The sequence below is a fragment of the Pteronotus mesoamericanus genome, unplaced genomic scaffold (genome assembly GCF_021234165.1).
Source record: "Pteronotus mesoamericanus isolate MK-2021 breed Mesoamerican mustached bat unplaced genomic scaffold, CSHL_Meso_final contig_2, whole genome shotgun sequence".
Taxonomy (NCBI): Eukaryota; Metazoa; Chordata; class Mammalia; order Chiroptera; family Mormoopidae; genus Pteronotus; species Pteronotus mesoamericanus.
In genome coordinates this window covers 12,790,649-12,812,500 of record NW_026555084.1, presented here as the reverse complement: position 1 = coordinate 12,812,500, position 21,852 = coordinate 12,790,649, and the positions used below count along the sequence as shown (strand labels likewise).

The 21,852-nt window shown below is 43.0% G+C and overlaps 1 protein-coding gene across 2 annotated transcripts in view; it reads left to right on the top strand.

The window, feature by feature from the left end:
• The window catches only part of GRIA1 (glutamate ionotropic receptor AMPA type subunit 1), a 277,064-nt gene extending 265,182 nt beyond the window's left edge, over positions 1-11,882 (top strand). For both annotated transcript variants that reach the window (XM_054568140.1, XM_054568142.1), the window contains exons 15-16: positions 4,783-4,917; positions 9,102-11,882. In XM_054568140.1, the coding sequence (XP_054424115.1) occupies positions 4,783-4,917; positions 9,102-9,302 (336 nt within the window). In that variant the 3' untranslated portion in view covers positions 9,303-11,882. The remainder of the gene's footprint in view (positions 1-4,782; positions 4,918-9,101) is intronic.
• The last annotated feature ends 9,970 nt before the right edge of the window (positions 11,883-21,852 follow it).

Genomic DNA, 21,852 nt, shown 5'->3' with positions numbered 1-21,852 from the left:
CTCTTTATTTTGGTCCATGAGTTAGAAGCACCTTTGAGGACAGAAGGCTCAATTTTCCTCTCATACACAAGATCCCTGTCCTCCAGTGCATGGTCTAGTTAGATACTCACAACCAGAGCCACCTGTGGAGACATCCACTTTACCCTCAGACTGGTGCTTCTGTTTTTGGAAAATTCCTCCCACTTGGGAAGAGGCCTCAGCCTCAGCCAGCCCTTGTGTTCCCCTCCACGACCCATATCGTCTCCTTGGGTTCTCTGCCGCAGTTCTGTTTTGAGGCAGGATGTTCTGTGGTGCATTGTACAGCAGCCAGTCCCTGAGCACACACTGCTGAGGAAAGCCGCCCCCACAACCCTTACTTTTGCAGCATCTGCCTTGCCAATTATTAGTACAATGGGCCAATTTTCATCCTGTGTTGCTCTTGGGGAAAGTGTGCAGGCTAGGGAACTGGCCTAGATTGGAAATGGAACAGCAGAAGTTGCCAATTAACATGAGTCCCTTTTCTGCATCCCCTCAAGAGGTTAGTCTCTAGAGAAAATTTATAAAAGGCATGATCCCAGGCCCTCTAGGAACTCCTTAGATGCCTCAAATCTCCTGGGGCTGGGACAAGTGTCAAAGGTCACTTGGTATAACTCTCTGTCCGGTGCCTGAATCCCTTAGATGACCTCATCAGCTTCTTCCTGAATACAACATGTCTGAGGAACTCACCCCGTCCACGGCAGGGCATTCCACCTTTGGAGAGTGGAAAGGCTTTCCTTTAGTCGAATCAAATCTGCCTCCCCATAGCTTCCTCGCTTTGATCCTAGCTAGTGAGTGAGCCTAGCCATCCACTCAGTCTTCACCCCAGGTAATGACCAACTGCTCAGGAAAATGGCTCATAGGCCAAAACTATGTGTTGGAAAAGCACAAGAGAAAGCCCACTATAGCAGAAAGTCTAATGGACAAAGGAAGGGTTGGATTTTTCTCATGGCCCTGAAAGACAGCATCAGGTTACAGGGTTGGCAGGTGGAAGGCTTGCAGCAGCCCCAAAAACTACAGTTGTACACATATCAGAAAAAGTGTGGAATTCCTGTGGAGTATAGAGAAGAGCAGAAGCTGCAGCCTTTGCTCTGTAGGAGTGCACACCCTCACCAGGAAGCTACGAAGCAATGGAAGCATTTGGAGAACAGTGAAGCTTGGTCCTCATTTGCAGGCCCTAGAAAATGGGCAGCACAGTCTGTGTCGGAGGGGACTGGTGTTACAGCCAAAGGCCTTGGCTTCTCCCTAGAACTTTCCATGTATGCCATTTCAAAAACCTCCAAGTTCCTCTGTCTCAGGCCTGGCTCAAACCTCCTCACAAAGACTCACCAGGAACGCATGCAGGCTCCACATTCTTGGAAGGGATGCTAGCTCAGAAACACAGAGGGAGTCTGGGACAGCCCTCCATTACATTGGAAGAGTAAGGAAAAACTGTGACAGAGAAAAAGTCTCCTTCCACATGATGGAAGCAGCAAATAAGAACACAGGTTAAGGAGAATGGATTAAGGGGGGAACTCATCACCATAACAACAAGCCCAACAATTCTGAAAGACAGAATTTTTGTTTTTCTTTTCACTTGTTATTCCCAGAACTGTCACTCTCTTTCCCCCCCTCCCGGTGGGAGACAAGTTGTGACTTTTTCACTCCCACCAACAAGCTGCTTGGCTTTTGGGAATGCAGCTGCTATGGGATGGGAGGAAAATGTGGTCTCCTAGGGGGTGCTCAGAAGATTCAAATTCCATCTTTCCCCTTCGCCCGGGCACAGGTGACAAGCTTCTAGCTCACCCATGAAACAGGAACATAGATGTTTGTGCTCAAGTCCACAAGGAAGTCCCCTCTTGTAGGGACAAGATGGGCTAGAGGAGGAATCAGAGCTCTGGTCTTAAATAAAAGGGATTGTTGTCTGTGCCTTAGGATACCCTATAATATTCCAACAGAGTGAGTCCAAGAGAGCTAGTAAAGGCAACTGTACAAAAGACCATGACCTTGGGCCTTCTTGGAAAGAACCAAATTCGATGCTATCAAAAAGCTAACAGCACACATAAGGGACATCACAAAACCTTTCTACATGTAAACACTTCAATCACATGGGCAAAGAAGACAACACCACCAGCCCTTCATCCCATACAACCTGTCAAATTATGCCAAATTTAGACAGTTGCACTACATCTAAGTGTGCTTTGTGATATTAGTGGTGACAGGACCCAGGTGCCCCCCTTGATCCGAGAGTGTTCCCTGACCCCTGCTACTACAGAACTGCACCGTCATCAAGAAGGATCAGTGGCGTTGTGTGTTCTGTAAGAGGTGGCAGTCCCAATACCATCTTTTTCCCTCTTTGTTTGTCCCCACACACACATACACTGCCACCTCCATGGGCCAGACACCTCCTTCGGAAGTGAGAGATGTTCTCCATATCCAGACATAATCAAATGCTCAGTCCTTGGACCTTCCTCCTGCAGTTGTATAGAATATGCCCCACCCCCACTTCCACATGAATATCTAGCCCTACTTCCTTCCCAGATACACCAGAAGTGGACATGCCATCTTCTACAGACAAGAAGGCATCTGTCCCCTTAGGGTTTTTTTGAAAGTAGTAACAAAAAAAAAAAGCATGTCCATAACTCCCTTATCCTTGAAGGAAATCTACAACCATGGTGAACTTGAAAAGACCATGAGGAAGGAAACAGAAACAGCCTTGGTGGCCACAGAGGCATGGCGTACCTCAGCTTTTGAAAGGCTTGTCATCTTGTGAAGTCAGCGGGACTTGTTTCTGTCCTCCCAGACTCCTGTTTGCCACCTTCCCCTGGGCCTGTTCCCCAGCCACTTCCTCTGAGCATCACTGTCACCACACCTCCTTCCCAAGATGTGAGCTGATAATACATTCACATGCCTCCCCACCACACTCCAGCCCTATCCACACAGAGAAGTTTTATAGGAACTTCCACTAACTATGATTCCACCAAAGACTCTAAATTACTCTCCAGAAGCTGAATTAAAGACCTCCTGAACAACAAACAGGGAGACATTTTGAATGTTCTAAAAAATCATGCCTAGTGGGAATTTAATTGTTCAACCAACTCTTGAACCAACCACCATACTCATTGTTCCCCATTTCCTTTATTGGACCTTTATACCAGAGCAGGAGAAGTTCTATTCCTTTGAATAATCATCTCTGCTACTTCCAAAGCCAGAATATGCCTTGCCAAGTGTAACCCACATTCAAGAGCCATCTGTTTTAGCAATACAGGAAGCCACCAAAGGGCTATGCTTTAGAGAATCCTACAGCTCTGCTGGACGAGGCTGCTTCAGAGGAAGGAAGGCAAGCTGCTACTTGCCAGCTGCAGTCCCCAAGCTCAGCCCTGCTGAATGCTGTACAATGCACCAAGTAGAACTAGGGCAGAGCTCAATGACTTGGTCAATACGCCCACATTCTAACAGGCAGATGTTGAAGGAGTCCCTAGGGCAGGCAAGACACCCTTTGCACAACCCCACTTGAAAAAAAAACAAAAAACAAAAAACAAAAAAAACAAAACAAGGAGAGATATAAAAGTTTTATCTAGCATCACCAACCAACCAATCATGGTGTGTGTCTGTGGCAGCTGAGGCATGCATTTTATTTTAATTCAATGAGAAACTTGTACCTAAGCAAACAACACAAGCAAAGGTGGTAGAGCCATCATGACATCTGAGGATGGGTATTCAGGACTTAAAGGTGTTTTCTTGCCTGTGTCAAGTATTTCACTAGGCAGTTTGTCGTCTCTCTGAACCATCACCTGCCACCACAACCACCGATTTTGTTCAGTTGTTCTCCCCACTTGGAAAGATGTCCCCCAGTTCCCACTTTTGAACCCTACTGGAGGTGAACTTAGGGACCATATCTGATAGCCTTTCTCAGGCTCCACAAACTAAGTTCTGCCACCTCCTATTGGATGTAGGCACTTGTCCCCAGACCCTTAGAAATCATGCACCCTACTCCATAACCCTCTCTTCCAAAACCAGCACAAGATCTTTTACCTCAGACAACAGATTTCTAAATTCAGCCACCTGAGCCTGCCTACAATGTTTTTTAGCAAGCACCTCCAAAAGAAAAATGACACCAATTAAGCATAATTATTAGGACTTAATAGAGCCATTTTTCTACTTCAGTGCCTTTTTACTATTCCAAGCCCCTAGTTTTTTTTCCTAAATTAGGACTCAAAACAGTAAGTTAAAGGTATACATTGGTAGATCTTTATTTTATGTACAATAACTGTCTTATTAAATTGAAATCAAATGCACATCTAGGGGAAAGTTCATTTTACGTACCAACTCTCAGGAAAATGCTCAGAAGTATAAACAATAAGCAAAGTAATTGCGTTGCTGAGCAACAGAGAGGATGGGGGCAGGGACTGGGCTGAAAAGGAAGGGACAGTTTTCTGACAGAATGGGGTAAGCGCAAGGGTACAGACCTTGGTCGAAGCCACATTAAATTTCCTGTGGCATTTCCCACCCCAGAACAGGCATTAGGGAGGGGGGAAATGTAATTACAAGTTAAACATAATCAGGGAAGCTTGGAAAACTGTTATACACACACATATACACACCCATTTGGGGGCGGGTGTTTAATACTTTGTCATTGAATAAAAAGCCTTTCCAACTATTACGAACACTAAAGAGGGTGATGGGGTTGAGTGGATGTGTGTAAAATGCTGTTATTTAGATGGTCTCTAGCCTCTTGGCTCACTTTACTCTGTTCCCCTCCCCCGCTTTCCCTCCTCCTCTTCCTAGGACAAGACAAGCGCTCTGAGCCTCAGCAATGTGGCAGGCGTGTTCTACATCCTGATCGGAGGACTTGGACTAGCCATGCTGGTTGCCTTAATCGAGTTCTGCTACAAATCCCGTAGCGAGTCCAAGCGGATGAAGGTGGCATCGTCTTCCCAGGCCTTTTTCCTAACCTGCTGCATCACACAGCTGGGTTTCCTGGGAGTCCCTCTACCAGAAAGGGTGGGAGTAACAGGAGGTTGAGGTCAGCCCAAGGCAGGGCGCAGAAAGCTGCGATGAGGAAGGTGACAGGGAAAGAGGCAGCTGTGAAGAAGGAAGGGAGATGGGAAGGAAGGCAGGAAAACAATAAGCATAAGGCCCAGGAAAATAACTAGTTAAGCCAGAAATGAGTGCTGAGATTAAAAGTTATGGGGTGAAGTAGACAGTGAACACAGCATGAGGCAAGGGTGATGGCTACAAAGGTAGATTTTTGCTGAGGTTGCACGAACAGAAATATAACTCCCAATATAAGGGAGAGGGTGTCTATCTACCCTCGGCAAAATGGGTGGTCTTTCCATGCCTGATGAATTAGGTTAGGGAGTGGGGACCGGGGCAGGTCAGAAAGGTTTCCCTGAGAAAGTGATGTTTAACAGACTTGAAGTATGAAAGAAATGAACCACGGGAAGAGAGTTGGCGGCAAAGGCTGCACAACAGCGTCAGAGACCCAAAGACTGGAACTCTTGCCCAGAAACCAGAAAAAGGCGAGGGAGACCAAGATACAGAAAAACTGAAGGAAGGGGAAAATGTGAGAACTGGGGATTCAGAAAGGGATTCAGGTAACCAGAATATTTGCGTGTCATTTAAATTGTCATGTAATAGCAAAAATAGATAACCTAAGACAAACTTCAAATTGAATAAAGTCTCAGATCCTCCACCTCTTCCCTCTGCCTGGAAAAACAGACCAGAGCCTGAGTTCTCAGCTGATGTGAAGGACAACCAGGATCTTAATTATTCACCATCTTTGCTCCCAAAGGAAAATAATCCCCAGCCTCTCCCACCCCCAGGAACGCCACTGACCTTCCATAATTGCGTGGGGCTGTGCTAACACGGGCTGTGTTTAAGCCACAGCAATAGAGGCTTTGCACATTTCCATGGAATTAATGAGCAGCTGAGCAGCTTGATGATGCGGGGGTGGAGTGGAGGGGGTGCATCCACCACAGCAGGCAGTCACTGTCCCTTAGCACACGTGCTAGGATGAGGTCATTACTGATGTCTGAGCTTTTATCAGGGTGTTCTATGACATGCAGAGGCTGGCAGACTTTTCATAGAAAAGCAAGCGGCAGAAAACTTAGGATGCAATTACCAACAGAAAAATGAAATGAGTCTCTGAAGAGCCAACTTTGGACTTTTCACTCACCCTTTTCTCCCTGAGTATCAGTTTCAAAACAAAAACTCTAAGGAAAAATTTAAGGATAGCTGGTATGTCAAATGTGGACAGGGGAGAACCACATTTCCCAGAGGAAATGGTATTCACTTAGCTAGGAAGAACTACATTAAGAAGGCTCTAGACCCCATAACCAAAAGCTTAAGCAAGTCCGTCGTAAGTTCTCAGTTTCTCTGTAAATTGAATGAAACAAACTTGATCAGTGTATTTTAGCCTTGTTTGTATATTTGAATCCCCTGGGAAGTGTTTAAAACTCAAGGTGTCCAGGACACACACCACACCTGTCAAGTCAGCGTCTTTGGGATTACGTTTCAGGCTTCAGCGTTTTTCCCCCAAAACTCCCCAAGTGATTGCAATGTATAGCCAAGTTTGAGAACTGGTAATCTAGTAATTTTAGCACTGCTTTCTGCTCCAGAGTTTTGACCCTGTTCATCTCTTCTCCTGAGACCCCACAATGATATTAGACAGGAAGCCAGTAAGCAGGCAATACCCACTACCAATAGGTATATGGAGCCACTGAGCTCTGGTAAGCCCTCAGCCTCCTTGAAAACCAATTCTCAATGGCATGACCTTGGATAGTTTTGGCTACATGCCAGGCTAAGTTCTCTCACACTTCGATAGGCAGCAATGTTGAATGTGTCACCAATCTTCTTCTTTAAGATAAGTTCAACAAGTACCACCAGCTTCAATGGAATATTACAGGAATAGGTGAGACCTTTTGAGAAACAAAGCCCAAGGTCATCAATGTGAACTTTAAACTTTTTCTTTTTTTACTTAAAAGAATGAGGCAGAGAAGAATCATAGGAGACAGACATTTTAAGCTAATTTACAGAAGGCTCTATATTTTATAGATACACACAAAGTAATTTTCAATAATTTTAAGTGAAAATAAGTAACCATTCATTCCTCATGTTTTCATTTCACATTTCCCCCATAGAACATTACAGTGGTATTTAACTGGCCTTGACTTAAAAGAATGCAATCTAGGTCAAAGTTCCTCTTCAGCAGAGGACAACCAAGGCAGAACGTAAATAAATCAATTCTGGGGGTTTAAGGAGGAGACAGAACCAGTGGGGGTGGAGCATCATATGGGGCGAATCTGTCTGAATTATTGATTTTAAAAAGAGATGACATTGAAAAACATTGCCAAAATTGCCAGCAATAAGAGAATGCTCCCATCAAAGTATTACAGAAAGAACAATTATCTGGTCAGAAACATCCTGTTTAGGCCTATCTGTCTAAAAGGGTAGACAGATACTCTTCTGGTCACTAGAGTCATAGCAATATGCAAAGGAGAGAGCCACAGAATTTTTAAGAAGGATCCTAGGTGGCTGAGTTTTCTTAAACAAATTCAAGAATATTGATTAAGCATCAAACTGTAATCTGGACACTCTGGGAGAGAGTTAAGGAATAAGAAGACATGGTTCTTGCCCCCCTCCAGAGAGTTAGCTCCCTTGATGAAGATGAAACTTACACACCTGCAGCAGAACCTTTACAAAGGAATGTATATTGTGTGAGCACTCAGGTAAGGGGGCTTCAAGAAGGAGGCGAGAACAGAATACTCCTTGAAGTAGGGTTGGTCTTAGAGAAAGAAACCACTCAAATTACAGACAATTTTTCTCCTTTATGTTGATTCTCACCAAGAAACCAAGCCCCAACGCAAAAATTCTATGAGTACCTCTTAATGGGAAGTTAGAGTGATAGGAAGAGATATGGGTTTGGATTTCACGTAATGAAATTTCTTTCTTCAAAGGAACTCAGAACAGAACCCTTCCTCTTGTCTGGTAGGATATAGTTCTAATCCCATATGGTGTCCTTGAACATTCCACCAAACTCATCTGACCCTGGAGTGATCATTGGAATTCTCTTCATATCTAGAATGCCAACATTCTAGAAATCACAAGCTTATTAGCACTGATCTGAAGTGTCAACCTAGAAGTGCAGGCTATACAGGGTCCGGCAGAAGTAAGGCTTGCTTGGAGTGGTAGGCTTCATGAATGTCTCACACGAGATGGACAGCAATTTGAACATTTCACCAAAAGATGTCATGTGGTGTGCTTGAGTGTGATGATGTTATGTTACAGAATTACATACTATGATTCTGTAATAAAATATTTTGTAATAAGAAAGGGCCGTTATTTGTGCCAGACCCTGTATATGCTGATGGGAAGCATCTGACACATAATGATCTCTGCAATGCTTTCACATTTTCTTTAGCACATGCCCCTTTCCAACTACACTTTGCCTATTATATCACTGAAATGAGTCCTACATTCCCTTAACACATGCTGCGAGCAGTAGGATAGCATTTTTCCCTGAAGTAAATCAGAGGTAGTTTTTAATTTAAACCCAACAATAACACACCCTTAATTTCTAACATTTCAAATAATTTTTCACAAAGTGGCATCCTCTTGCTAATAAAAGCCTATAGGTAAGTAGATAAACACAACATTTTATAAACATGGAGATTAAAAAGTATAGAGATGTAAGGAGATATGCACAGGGTCACACAACTAGTTGATGCCAGAAGTGGGACTAAAATCCAAGTTTCCTAAACCCCATTTCCAGAGCTTTTCACTTGGTTCATGTTGCTACATTTATTATCATCAATGCAACCATAGTACTATTCCAACTTTAGAAAATGGAATATAAGAACCAGAAAGGGCCTTAGAGATCACCCAGTCCAGCAAACCTCATTAAACAGAGAAGATGAGGCCCAGAGAGGGGATCAGACTTATCCAGAGCCATGAAACAGTTTTGTGAGTTCATGGGAAGCCAAAATTAGCAAAGGAGTTGGATGAGGGAAAGGATAGGGGTGATACTTTAAGTCCAGTGTTGACTCGTTCTCCTTGCCAATCATTGCCAAGGACCCGGGGAAGAACCCCATGGTCCTCCTGAAAAGGGTTTCTGTTTGATCCCACAGCAATCCATCAATGAAGCCATACGGACATCGACACTCCCCCGAAACAGTGGGGCAGGAGCCAGTGGTGGCGGGAGTGGAGAGAACGGCCGAGTGGTCAGCCACGACTTCCCCAAGTCCATGCAATCGATTCCCTGCATGAGCCACAGTTCAGGGATGCCCTTGGGAGCCACAGGATTATAACTGGAGCAGATGGAGACCCCTTGGGGAGCAGGCTCGGGCTCCCCCAGCCCCATCCCAAACCCTTCAGTGCCAAAAACAACAAAATGAAACGCAACCGCCACCAACCACTGCAACCACAAGAAGGATGATTCAACAGGTTTTCCTGAAGAACTGAAAACCATTCTACTATCCCTTTTCCTTTTTCGATGTTCTTTCACGCTTTTCCGTTGCTAAGTAAAGATGATAAATAACACTGCACTGCAATAAGGGGAAGTAACCCTGTCTAATAGGGCCTGTGTCTCTGACAATGGAGTCACCAGAACACTAATGAGAAAACTGTACCATTTTCTTTTAATTTGGTTGTTAATGTGTCTTAGTTTGTGCAATTTTTTTCTTACTAACATTCATGGTTTGCAGGTTCTGTTAGGCCCCTTTCTCCTCTTTACTGCTTACTCCCAATTCCCTACCCATCCCTCTTCAGTTTTCAGATTGGAGATTCATGATCTGTTCCACCTTAAAAGCAAGCAAAAGGGGGAGAAAAAAAAAAAACAACCTTCAAACTAATTCGTCTTGGGAGCTTTCCACGTTACCCTCCACTCCACGGCCGGAAGCCCTGGTGGAGACAGAGGTCACTAAAGCAGCGAGCTGCCGTCCCAACAGAGGACTGCCTGATTTAGTTGAGAAAGTGTGTGAAAAGCAGCTCAGACCAAGGGTGGCGGAGAGGGTAAAGGCAAGTGTGCACTCAGAGGAGGACTCATGAAGTTATTGCTGGAAGCCAAGATAGAGCTTCTTTTAATATGTAAGAGCCATCTCATCGGCCTTAGGTGGAATGGTATATTTCTTCACAGAGTCAACTTTAGCCCTGAGAAATATGCCCTTCTGACCACGCTCAAGCCCAAAGGCATTCTGGTGGCTGAAGGGCAACTGGCCTCCTGAACCAAGTAGAGACTTGGGAACAGCTGGCAGCCAGGATGATAGCACCCATGATTCTTCTTCTCATTTGCCTAACATCTGAGCAGGAGCCCCACTGTGGAAGAGACTCTTTCTCTTCAGAGCCTCTGATATGGGGGAAATGCTATGCAAGCTAAGTGCAAAAGAAAGGTGATGAAAGAAGTTTAGAAAAGGAAGCTTCATCAAAGCCCACAAACAATAGAATCTCCCATGGTGTGCCCTCTTGTGGGTTTGAGAGGCTGACCCAGAGAACTTTGTTTTTTATGTCCATATAAAAGTGTTATTTTAGCATGTGGCCAGATAACATTCTGTCATCTTTAGAAGTAAAATACCCTAGGCTGAATTATTTGAAGGAGAAAAGGGAGATGGATTAAGTTGATAATGGCATTGGAGTCCTGAAGTTCCCTGGTCCTAACTTTTAAGCCAAGGAAACAGACCTTCCCCTTGGCTAAGACAGAATGGAGATGTTATATTCAAGGGACCAGAATCAATACACCCAGGATTGTGACTACAAAGCTGAACTAAAGCAAGACTGGAGAGGTGTCCGGGCTCATCGAGAGAAGCCCAGGCTGACTGCAACTTTGGTTGGGAGAGTGCCATTTCTAGCACATGGCTTTCTTGAAGATTCCAACTCTAGTTCTTGGTGCAATTGGCTTCCAGCTCTCCAGCTGCCACTCTCCTAGGTGCATGATTCAGTGTGTGCCATGTGTCATTAGCTTCTATTGATAACAATATTCTGGCTTGTTCCCTTATCCTCTACTTCCATCCAGTCTACTCTGCTAAGGGTTATCATTAGCAATTGACAAACTAAAGGTTTTGGAGCCTGCCTATAAGTAGGCGCAGCATGATTGGTTTCATCTGTGGATTCTCTCAGTGGAAACCCACCATCTCTATGTCCCCCTCATTCTTCTTTCATCAGCCATAGCAAAGAACCATCCCAAAATCAAACTCTTTGCCTTTTCAGCTCAAGTGTTGTTGTTCAGTCTCTCTCACGTGTCAATGTGGGCATGGTACATGAAGCAGGACCCTCAAGATGGATTATCACTTTCCACTACTGCCAGCTGATGTCCTCTCAGCCCTTGCCCCCTCACCAGATTTTTCTCAGCCCTTATCCTACCACTGCAGAATCTGGTATGACCCACCATTAGGGAATCTGCATTTCAGAGGAGTTGGAAATAACCCTCTACCACCAACATGCTTCAAAGACCTTTCGCCTTTGGCCTGGTAGGATGCCTCTCCAGCTACTGAGCTCACCAGTAACATGATCTGATAAGGAGAGGTCACTGATGCTAGAAATGAGGGTCTATGCTATGTGGGGGTCCAAGACTCCAGTGAAAGATGCTTTTCATCAATGGAGGAGTGACGGGAAAAACAAAAGCAAGAAAAAAAGTTAACTTGTATTATGTATTTTTACTACACTTTTCTTAAAAATAGAGCAATGGGAAAACTCTGAAAGAGACTGACATTTTTCTCAACAGGAATCCATACTTAACAGTTCTAGCTTTCATTAAATTTTGCTCTTTGGTACCTGGGCCTTTTATTTAACATTTATATTTGTTTTAATTCTCTTGGCAGATGTGTGAAAGGATTTTTGCTTGATCAAACACTGAATATTTTTTTGGTTTCTGGGGTTTTTTTCTTCCCAAGTAGTCAGGGTTTTTTGGTTTTTTTGTTTTGTTTTGGTATTTGCATAAAGTGAAAATATCACCGAGAATTAAATCACTGTGGATCCATTATCTACTTTTCATATTTGTCCATTCCATTTTTGTGCCATTTCTGAAGCTATAGCTATAGAGGTTATGTGATTTCCTTACTGCTGAGCCTAAGTCCAGTACATTTGTTAATGGTGGCCACTATGCATGACTCACAAGGAGATATCAAACAAGTCATTTCAGCTGAACTAGATCACTGTGAGTTATTCATCCAAATAGGATAACAACAAAAAAGTGGTATTTGGTTTTCAAGGGCTACAGTTTCAATAGCATAAGGAGCCACTTGCAGTGGTCACAGTACCTCCAGGGAACTGGTTGGCTCACAGAAACTGGAATACAGGTGTATCTGTGATGGGCACAGAGTCACAACAAAAAACAAATCTAGACTGGGCTTATAAGTAGATAATCTTGGTCCTCAGACCACTCAAGAAAAATGTGCTTTCTGTAAAGGACCTGACATTTGTTGACACTTAGAACTGATCCTTTAGAACAGCTTCAAGTGTTTTTTCTTTCCCAAGGAACTTTGCATATTAACAGATTCCAGGGGTTTAAAATGAAGGGCGCTCCAACAGTGGCATTTCAGGCAGCAGTTACCATGGTAGAGAAGGGCTGGGGGAAGGGAGAGGAACTAGTAGACTTCTGTGAAGCTGCAGGCACTGTCCACACCCACCTGCAGTCACCTTTCACATCTAGGGTGACATGGAATGAAGAAGCACTTAACACCAGCTGACACAAGGAGAAACTGATCTCTGTCACCTTACCATCAAATAGTTGGAATAATGATCATAATGGCTACAAGAGCACTATTGAGCACTTACTATGTTAAGCACACTTAATGCCTTTTATATCATGACAATGGCCCTCTAAGGTAGGGCCTTACAAATGAGGAACTCAGATTTAAAGAGATGATACTGACTTGCTCAAAATCCAATGACACAGCTGAGATTTGGGCTGGGTCTGCTTGAGTCCAAAGCCTTCATATTATCCACCTCTCTGATAGCCTGGCCATGATGCATGATGGTAAGGAAAATAACAGGCCAACAGTTCTCTATCTTCCTATTATGCCAAAGTAACTAAATATGGTTAAAGCTACACTTGTCATACCTTTGGGAAAGCCAGCCTATCCTGTTGGGGCATGAGAGATAATTAATCCAGACAGAATTGCAAAAAACTGAGTAAAGGAGAAAGAGTCCCGTTAGCCCCTTTAGCCCCTTTAAAATAGATCCAGGCAAGGAGACAGCAACGAAGGTGGGGAACTGAAAAGCAGGTCCCCTGCAGAATGCTGATTCATCCGGGGGAAGGGTCCTCAGGGCTCTCCTGGGGAAATGGAGCTACCTTTCTGTGTGGACAAAACCAGGATCAGTTCTGGTTTTGGGACAAACTCTTATCAAGGAGACACTGCAGATGTGAAAGTTGAAATACATATCCTCTAATTTTTCTGGTCTTGCATCTTTTATAGCCCTATTCAGGTTATCTGATCGGTAACACTCTGATATATACTAAGAGGGGGTTATCAAGGCCCTACAGAAATGGCAATGGATAACTTTCACTGAAATAATGTCAAAAATCAACTTATCCTAATTGAGAGACAAGAAGACAAATTCCTATATTACCAAATGATAATGTTCTTTCTAAGAAAGAATGCCTATGGAGGTTCACCACTATCCCACTTTAAGGATAAGAAAACTGAGGCTCTTGAATAAGAAGCTACTTTCCCCAGATCACCACGTGAGGAGAGAAGCAATGTGGTATTGCGGAAAGGCCAGTAGATTAGGGTTCACAATACCTGGCTTCTCCTCCATTTCAAACTTGGGCAAGAAAATTACTCATTTTCCTTACCAAATAAATGGACATCTGATGTCAGATTAGGCAGTGATCCTCTACCCTAACTGCACACAAAAAATCTCCTAGGGAACTTTAAACAAAATCTCTAATGCCCAAGATGCATTTCCAAATATAGTTTACCTGAGTGCAGGCATAGTTGGTTTGTTTTGTCGTTTTGTTTTGAACAATCATGTTATTATAATGGACAGCCAGGATTGAGGACAACTACAGTTGGGCCATCCAGAGGATCAAAGAAAATGTTCATGAAAACATCTTTGGAAATTATAAAGCACTATTATTAGTGGTATTTGACCAACACCAGAAACCAGGTAACCTGATGGCAATCAAATCTCTGTGGTGCCAAGGGAGAAAAATGCCTTTATATTCATTTCATAAAAGAAAAGTAAAAGACACAGTCTCCAACATGGGCTCTAAATACTCCTTTACGCTTTAGGCATGTTTGTAAATAACATTTTGTTGGGGAAAGACAGAGACACAGGCCATTAGAGATAAGATACAATCATCAGAGGTACCCCCCCAGGAAAGGGGGGCTCAACTTTGTCAGATGAATCAGCCTTTGACACAGCCAGCTATTTTCTAAACTTCCTGGCTTTTTCCATTAGAGACACCAAATCCCTCCACCTGCATTTTTAACAGTCTACCAGAAAGCATTGCCTATCAGCTCCATCTTCCATAGGCACTCTTGAGTCCTGCTGGTGTCAACTCTAACTTCTGCTCCTTGATACTGTCCTAGGATTTCACAAACCTGTCATTTAGTCCTCAAAACAATCCTGCCAGGTGGGGATTTATCACCCCCATTTTATATAAGATGAAATGAAAGCTCAGGGAGGTTCAGAACCCAAGGTCATGCAGCCAACTAATGACTTGGCCTAGATACTAATCCACGTCTGTCTTTCTCCAAAGTCACTATCTTTCCACTTTTCTTGACCACCTCCTAAGGAGATTTCACCATGCTAAGCAAAAGCAGTGGACTGAGATTTAAAAGGCAGGAAGCCTATTGCCCACATCACTGCCAATTTGTAGTGTGACCTTGGGCAACTCATTTTCTTACTCTGGGCCTCAGAGACCTCAATGGTGAAATGAGAGAAGGTGATTAATTTAACTGATCTCTAAGATTTCTCTTAGCCTTATGTCAGTGATTTTTCAACCAGAGGTAATTTTGTGTCCTCCAGGACATTTGGCAATGGCTGGAGATACGTTTAGTTGTCACTACTAGGAGTAAGGATGCTACTGGCATTCAGTGGGTAGAGATCCAAGGATGCTGCTAAACATCCTTCAACACACAGGGCAGCCTCTCATAACAGAGAATTACCCAGCCTAAAGTGTCGACTGTGCTGAGTTTAAGAAAACCTGTCTTACATAATCATAGCATCCTGAAAGTATGTTGGGGTGTAGATAATGGCAGGACAAGTCTTAATAGGAAAAAGGCAAGGACCCTAAATCAAGTGAGACAACAAAGACGATAAATAGTGACTTGAATTTAGGCAAGAAAGAAACTGAGTTTAGAGAAATAAGCTGAGGTCAGAAAAAGTTGACTCACAGCATAAATCTAGACAGGTCAGAGAAGCCAAAGCTGGGGATCTAACCAGGCAGCCAGACAAAGCCAACAGCTTGTTGCTCAGGAGCTGGCAGGACACTCAGCCTGCAGAAGTGGCTAACTCTGCCCAGGATCTTCCTGCAGGTCACTCTGCAGTCATACCCAGTTGAGAGATGTACAGATGAGCCCTACCTATGGCTGATCTTCATTTTTATCCCAGAATATACATTCTTCCTTCTAACATAGGTAATGAGAACCCATGTCCGCAGATGGATGTCATGGGGATTGAGATAAGTGACAGTCCTGTCTCTCACAGAACTGATAGTCACAAAGAAAAAATAAGACATAAAAACACCAATAAGTATAACACAAGGTTAAAAGTAGATGGGAAAAAAGGCAAAGTGCCTGGGTCCAGTCTTCCACATGCCTCTCATCACCTTGTGCCCAGCTTCTAAAAAGGGAATTCTGAATAGATGACATTTCATACACTTTCCCACTTGATCACTACTTTCCAGATACCCCAGCTTCTGCCATGTTCCTCAAACATGCTACCCTTAGTTTCATCCCAAGGCTGTTGCACCTACTGTTTCCTTGCCTTGAAACCCTCTTCAACCAGATCTTTGTGAGATGGGCTCCTTATCAAGATGACTATGTCTCAACTCAAGATGCCATCTGCCCAGAACAGCCTCCCACTCCACCCTGTCCAGACAAGCTCTGAATTCACTCTCTCACATTACTCATCAGCACCTAACAATATCTTATTTACTTACTTATAGTCTGCCTCTTCTTGTCTAGAATATACATTCACAACACCAGGGACTTTGTCTGCTCCAAGCACAATGTCTGGTCATAACAGATCCTCAATCAGTATTTGTTGACTGACTTGATGAATGAGAGGAGTAAAATGCTCTTTGGTGTCCAGAGGTGGCAGAGGTCATCTATGCCTCGGGAAATAAGGGAAGGAGGCCGCGGCATCTGTGTGTTGCCTTGAGGGTATGTAGGCATTATACTGCCAGAGAAGTAAAGGCTTTCAAAGTAGGGGAAACAGAACAAACCAGGACATTAAGGACAGAATAGGCAGGGCAACGTAATTGGCACCGCATTGGTCAAGCAAATCAGTGAAGAGAAGGCTGGACTGGGCATGGGAATCTATTGATCCATCATGGAATAGGGAGTTGAGGGGTTTTTCTGGGAGAGGGCACCACTAAGGAAGAAATTCATTTGGACATCATGTATTGAATTTAGCAAGAAAGTGATATTTCAGGCATCTACTATGGTCAGGCACTGTCATAGACACTTTATACCACTCCACTCTAATCCTCATGGCAATAACCCTCTGAGGCAGAATTACCGCCCAATTTCATACCTGAGCAAACTGAAGCTCAGAGGTGGAAATAGAATGTTAGCCAGCTACGGTGTGTGCATTCCTGCAACAAAGGAATTCCCATAACAGATCAGAGAAAGCCCTCTGTCCTCATGGCAGTTTCTAATACAAAGCCCCAGAAGGATACTACCAGAAGGGCACAGACCTGCCACCTGTGGATGGCACTTGCTTGAATATACAAGAAGTCACCAGAGAAGGAGCCAGTGGGTACCAGTGGGTGTTGTATCACCAGAGACACCATGATGAGAAGGATTCTGGGCCCAACCTACACTCAATAAAAGGGAACCATGGTGGGTTCATAAATCAAGTCATGAGCACAAGATGAGGAAGGAGAGTTGCTTTGTGACATCCTCACCATTCCTGCTATGGTAAAGCATTCTCCTCCATTCCTGAAAGGCTGTGGGCTTCTGGTCCATGGGAAATGTTAATAACAGTATTGTGTATGTATCTTATGGCAAAAGATCCTTGGATGTACATAAGGAGTCTACATATGTGTGTGTGCATTTAGACTGTTGCCACAGTAAGGCTGCTATTACCAAAAAAAGAAAACCTCACACAAAATCAGTTCATAAACACCAAATTACAGAAACCATGTAGTATAATTAATAACATTACTACAAATAAACATAACCACTGCCATTTGTTAAACATCTGCTCTGGGCTGGGCATTTGATATACATTGTCTGATTTCATGCTCATATATCCTTGGGGAAAGATAGTTGCATTTCTACTGGATAAATGTTTTACATAAATGAATGAAAATAGAAATGTAATAAGAGTTGGTAGAAACCTTAGAAATCATCAAATAATTTTGCTCAACTATATTTTATATATAAGTGAGCTTGAGGCTCTAGAAAATAAGTGACATGTCCAAATTCATGTAAGTTTATGGTTAAACTAAGACTAGTTAGAAGCTAGCTCTCTTGGCTCAGAGTCCCAAGATTTTCCTATACTTAACCCAAAAACTCAATGTCTAGCTTTTCCCCTAACCCTGAAGAGCTACTAAAATGTATCTGGATAAAGTGGACAATGACCTGGGAAATGATTTTTGAGTTAAGGTAGCGAAAAATTGTAATCAAGACTAGTCTCAAATCTAAAAGTGTCCAAATGCCTAGATAATGGGACTTCAGACCTGTGATAAAGTTTTCCCCAACCAGCAAAAAATAAGAGATTAAGAAGTACCTATTGCCAGTTATAAAAATCATCACAGGTGTACAAAGTAGAGCATAGTCAGTAATATCGTAATAATTATGTATGAGGTCAGAGGGGTGCAAGACATATCAGGATGCTCATTACATAAGTTATACAAATGCCTAATCACTACGTTGTATACATGAAACTAATATAACATGATATGTCAAATATAATTGAAAAAACATTCTCCCAACCAAAAACATTTCCGTGTGTACTGTATCCCCAAAATTCCTTATCCAGCACAAAGCCTTTGATTCCATAAGACTATTAAATTTTTCTGTAAATGCTCTTGTTAGACAAAAATATCTGGCAAAGTCAAAGTGGGTGTAAATACCTGTTACCAGGTATTTTCTTGATAATAGTCTTGGATAGGAATAGTAGAGAGGCACCTGAAGAAGGGTGAGGCCGGCACACAGGGAGGTAAGCAAAGAACTCAGAATGGAAAATTAGGGAATACTGAAGATCAATGTCATGACTTTACAATTAAAAAGCCTTTGTCTTAATGTACATCCCTAAAAATATGTCATAAAAAGATTTCAGAAATTCATCATTCAATAGAGAAGCCTGATGTCGGATGGACAGGAGTTTGAAATGGAGGTTATCTAAGCAATTCCAGGAGAAAAATGATTTAAAAAAAAAACCAAAACCTTAATATCTGAATATTTTAGACAAACAAAATAGTTCATTATCCTTTTCTTTATCTTGCCTTGAAACCATAATCAGAAAAAAAAAAATCAGTTTGGTTTTTCTTTCAAAAACTGTGTGGTGATCTAGAAGTCTTGTCTTCACACACAAACTCATTTTGTAAGGATAAAAAGCAGCTGTTAATTTAATTTGATTGAGTAATCAGCTCAACAAACTGCACAGAAACCATTTAGCAATTATATACATTTTAAAAAAAACAAACAAACAAACCTTCCCAGCCACTGGAAAACCATTAGGGAAAAAACAAACCAAAAACACAGTATAGAAAGAGGTGGTAAATATCTATGGGTTTTGACAACCTGGCATCCCTTTCTTTGGAGAGTTGCCCCAACTACCCTGTAACCCTGTGATCCTGGTTGTGCTGCCAGTCTCCACACCTCTTGCCCAGGCAATTACAGTCCTTTTTAACCTGGCCACAATGATAGTGCTGGACATAACCTTGTGACTCAAGTCAGGCCAATCAGAATTCTTCCCTGGGGTTTTTTCAGTCTGGAGTTTGAGTAAGAAAGGGGCCTATATTTTGAGTCCAACCTAAAATTATCCAAGGGTTATCTTTTGACTCATGGAGAGAAAGTTTTTCTGCAGTAGAAGAGAATAAAGCCAACTCACCCAAATCAAGATATAAGATGGAGGGAAAGGTCCGAAGGTGATCTGAGTCCCTGGACCCAGTTCCGGAAGCCAGCCTTAACCCAGACCTCCCAGCAGTGGGAGCTAATCAATTGCCTCTTTTGCCTAAGCCTCTTTAAATTAGATTTCCATCTCTAATGACCAAAGGAATTTTGATTCATCAATCAGAGACCAACTAGAAACCATATAATAGTTAAGGAAAAAAGTCAGTAATTGAGCTCTATCCAGTTGGTTCTGTGGCTAGCCACTGGTGTCGAACGGGTTGAACCAAATTCAGTTTTTTCCTGTCTAAACCCATTTGCATGTATTGAGGCACTAATGTCACCATCCTGACATCTGTCATCTGTTTTCTCCTCTACTGTCAAGAGAAAGAATGCTTTTTACTAACCTGTCTAGGGTGGGATTAGAGGCAGGGTATGGGGTGTAGTATTAAGGGAGTAATAAATAACACTTCAAAGGGATTCATTTCTGTCCATAAAGTTTTAATTTTTTATCCTTTGGAAAAGAGTATATTAGCAGAGGCTCTCTCCCTTCTCTCTCTCCTCTCTCCCTCTTCCTTTGCATCATTTCAGGGAGAGGAAGGAAGCTTTCATTGTTCACATTTACTTTTGTTCTGCAGCAGAGACTGGACACCTGCAGTTAGCTATAACTTTGCATTAAATGCACTGGGTTGGATAGAAAGAAGCATACTAAATGTATAAATTCCATGGGGACCTGAGGGAGGTTGAACTGAGAAATGAGAGTATATACAGAAGAATGATAGAAGGAAACCATACTGATACACAGGCCAGAGAGGGCAAGCAGCAGTTTGGTGCTTTCAGAAGTTCCTGAAATAGCCATTATCATCCTGTTGGCTCATACACAAAATTCCAGTCACTACATTGGGTTCTTTTACTTAGAGTGATTGTTGCTCTGGAATAATAATCTTTCACATTGCTACAGAATTCTGCTTCTGCGAAGGTCTTTCATAACTATGGTCTGCCTTGATCCACAGCAATATCTTGAATGGTGGACAGATGATCATTCCTATTTTATAAATTAAAACCTCAGGCTTAGGAAGATCAAGAGACTTGACCAATATTACATAAGCAAAAGTGGGTGACCCAGGACTGGAAAAAGTGGTGACCCGGGACTGGAACAGGAACCTCCTGACTCATGATCACTATCCGAGGAAAATCCCAGACAGTGCTGGTCATGGGATACCCCTTATGAGAAGGGAAAAAGGAAAAGCATGTATCCACGAACTTGAGGATGTAATTGGCCAAGGGCTGACCATACACAAAAGAGTAAGAAGAAGGAAACTAATGCTGTTTGCAGCAGAGCCAAACTAAAAGGTGGTCTGATAGGACAGATGTTTTTGTTCCCATCACTAATGTTAAAGATGTGGGGAACATTCTGCTCACCAGGATACCTGTATTACACATACTCTCTCTCTACCTTTCAATGCCCATTTAAAAAAATGGTCTAAGAGGCTGGCATGATTGTCTTTGTTTTCACTTGTGATGCTCAGAGAGGTTAAACAACTTGCCCATCACAGAACTGCCAGCTGGTGGAGCCAGGTTTGCACTTCAGGGGTGTCTGGCTCCAAACCCCTCCTTATCCCAGGCTGGCAGAAAGATAAGTGCTGAATCTCCATTAAGAACCCAGAATTATGATCTTGTAATCTAGCTCCCAGCTTGTTTATTGGAGACATGGATTTGGAATGAAAATCAGTTACTTGTCATTCTCTCTTTTCTCCCATACTCACTAAAGAAAGGGTTGCTGCAGGGCCAATTTGCAAAATGTTTGCCACACATGTGGCATCATTCTCTAGCACAGGGTACGTACTACTATCCCCATTTCACAGATGAATAAACAGAGGCTCAGAAGGATTTAATGAGTTGCCCCCAAGGCCAACCCGGGTCTTTTAACTACAACCCCAGAAATCTTCCCACCCCACTATCTCACCAAGCCAAGCATGTGTTAAGTACTCAACAAATTAATGGATTACGTTATTAATTAGTTAATAATACTAAATTCAAGGACTATATCTTAGAAGGCTTATGCTTTCAAATTCTCTACATGCAGCTCTGCCTATTTCTTTGCCACATTAAATCAAGACTCACTAAATGGCCAGTCCACGGAAGCTCTTTCTCCGTGGATCCCCCAAGACAGGTATTAGCAGTGACATTTCCTTTAAACTTGCCCCCCGCTACCCTGGCCCCCAGAGCTCCATCAGCCCACCTGCAGGTGCGATTCCATTTGCCCTTTTCTCATCTGTCCTACCACCTGCTCCTTCCCCACTGGCTGGCATTCTGCCAGAGCCCACAATTCCCATTACCCTCTGCCTATGGCGTCAGCACAGTGAGCCAGCTCTGCCCACCCCTCCCCCCAGTCTGGTGCAGCAGGACCAGCAGTGGCAAGAAGCGTATGTGGAATTCAAGTCATGAGATTGCTGGCAGACCAGACTCGCTGCCCAACCTCGCAGCTGTTCTAATCTTATTATGAAGGTACAGCCATGTCTGTGACATGGAGGGACAGAGGAAGAGAGGTCGTAGCTGTCCAAGACTCTTCAGATTATCATTTGCTACCTGTAGAGTTAATAATGTGCAGTTTCACAGAATCCTGGACTCTCAC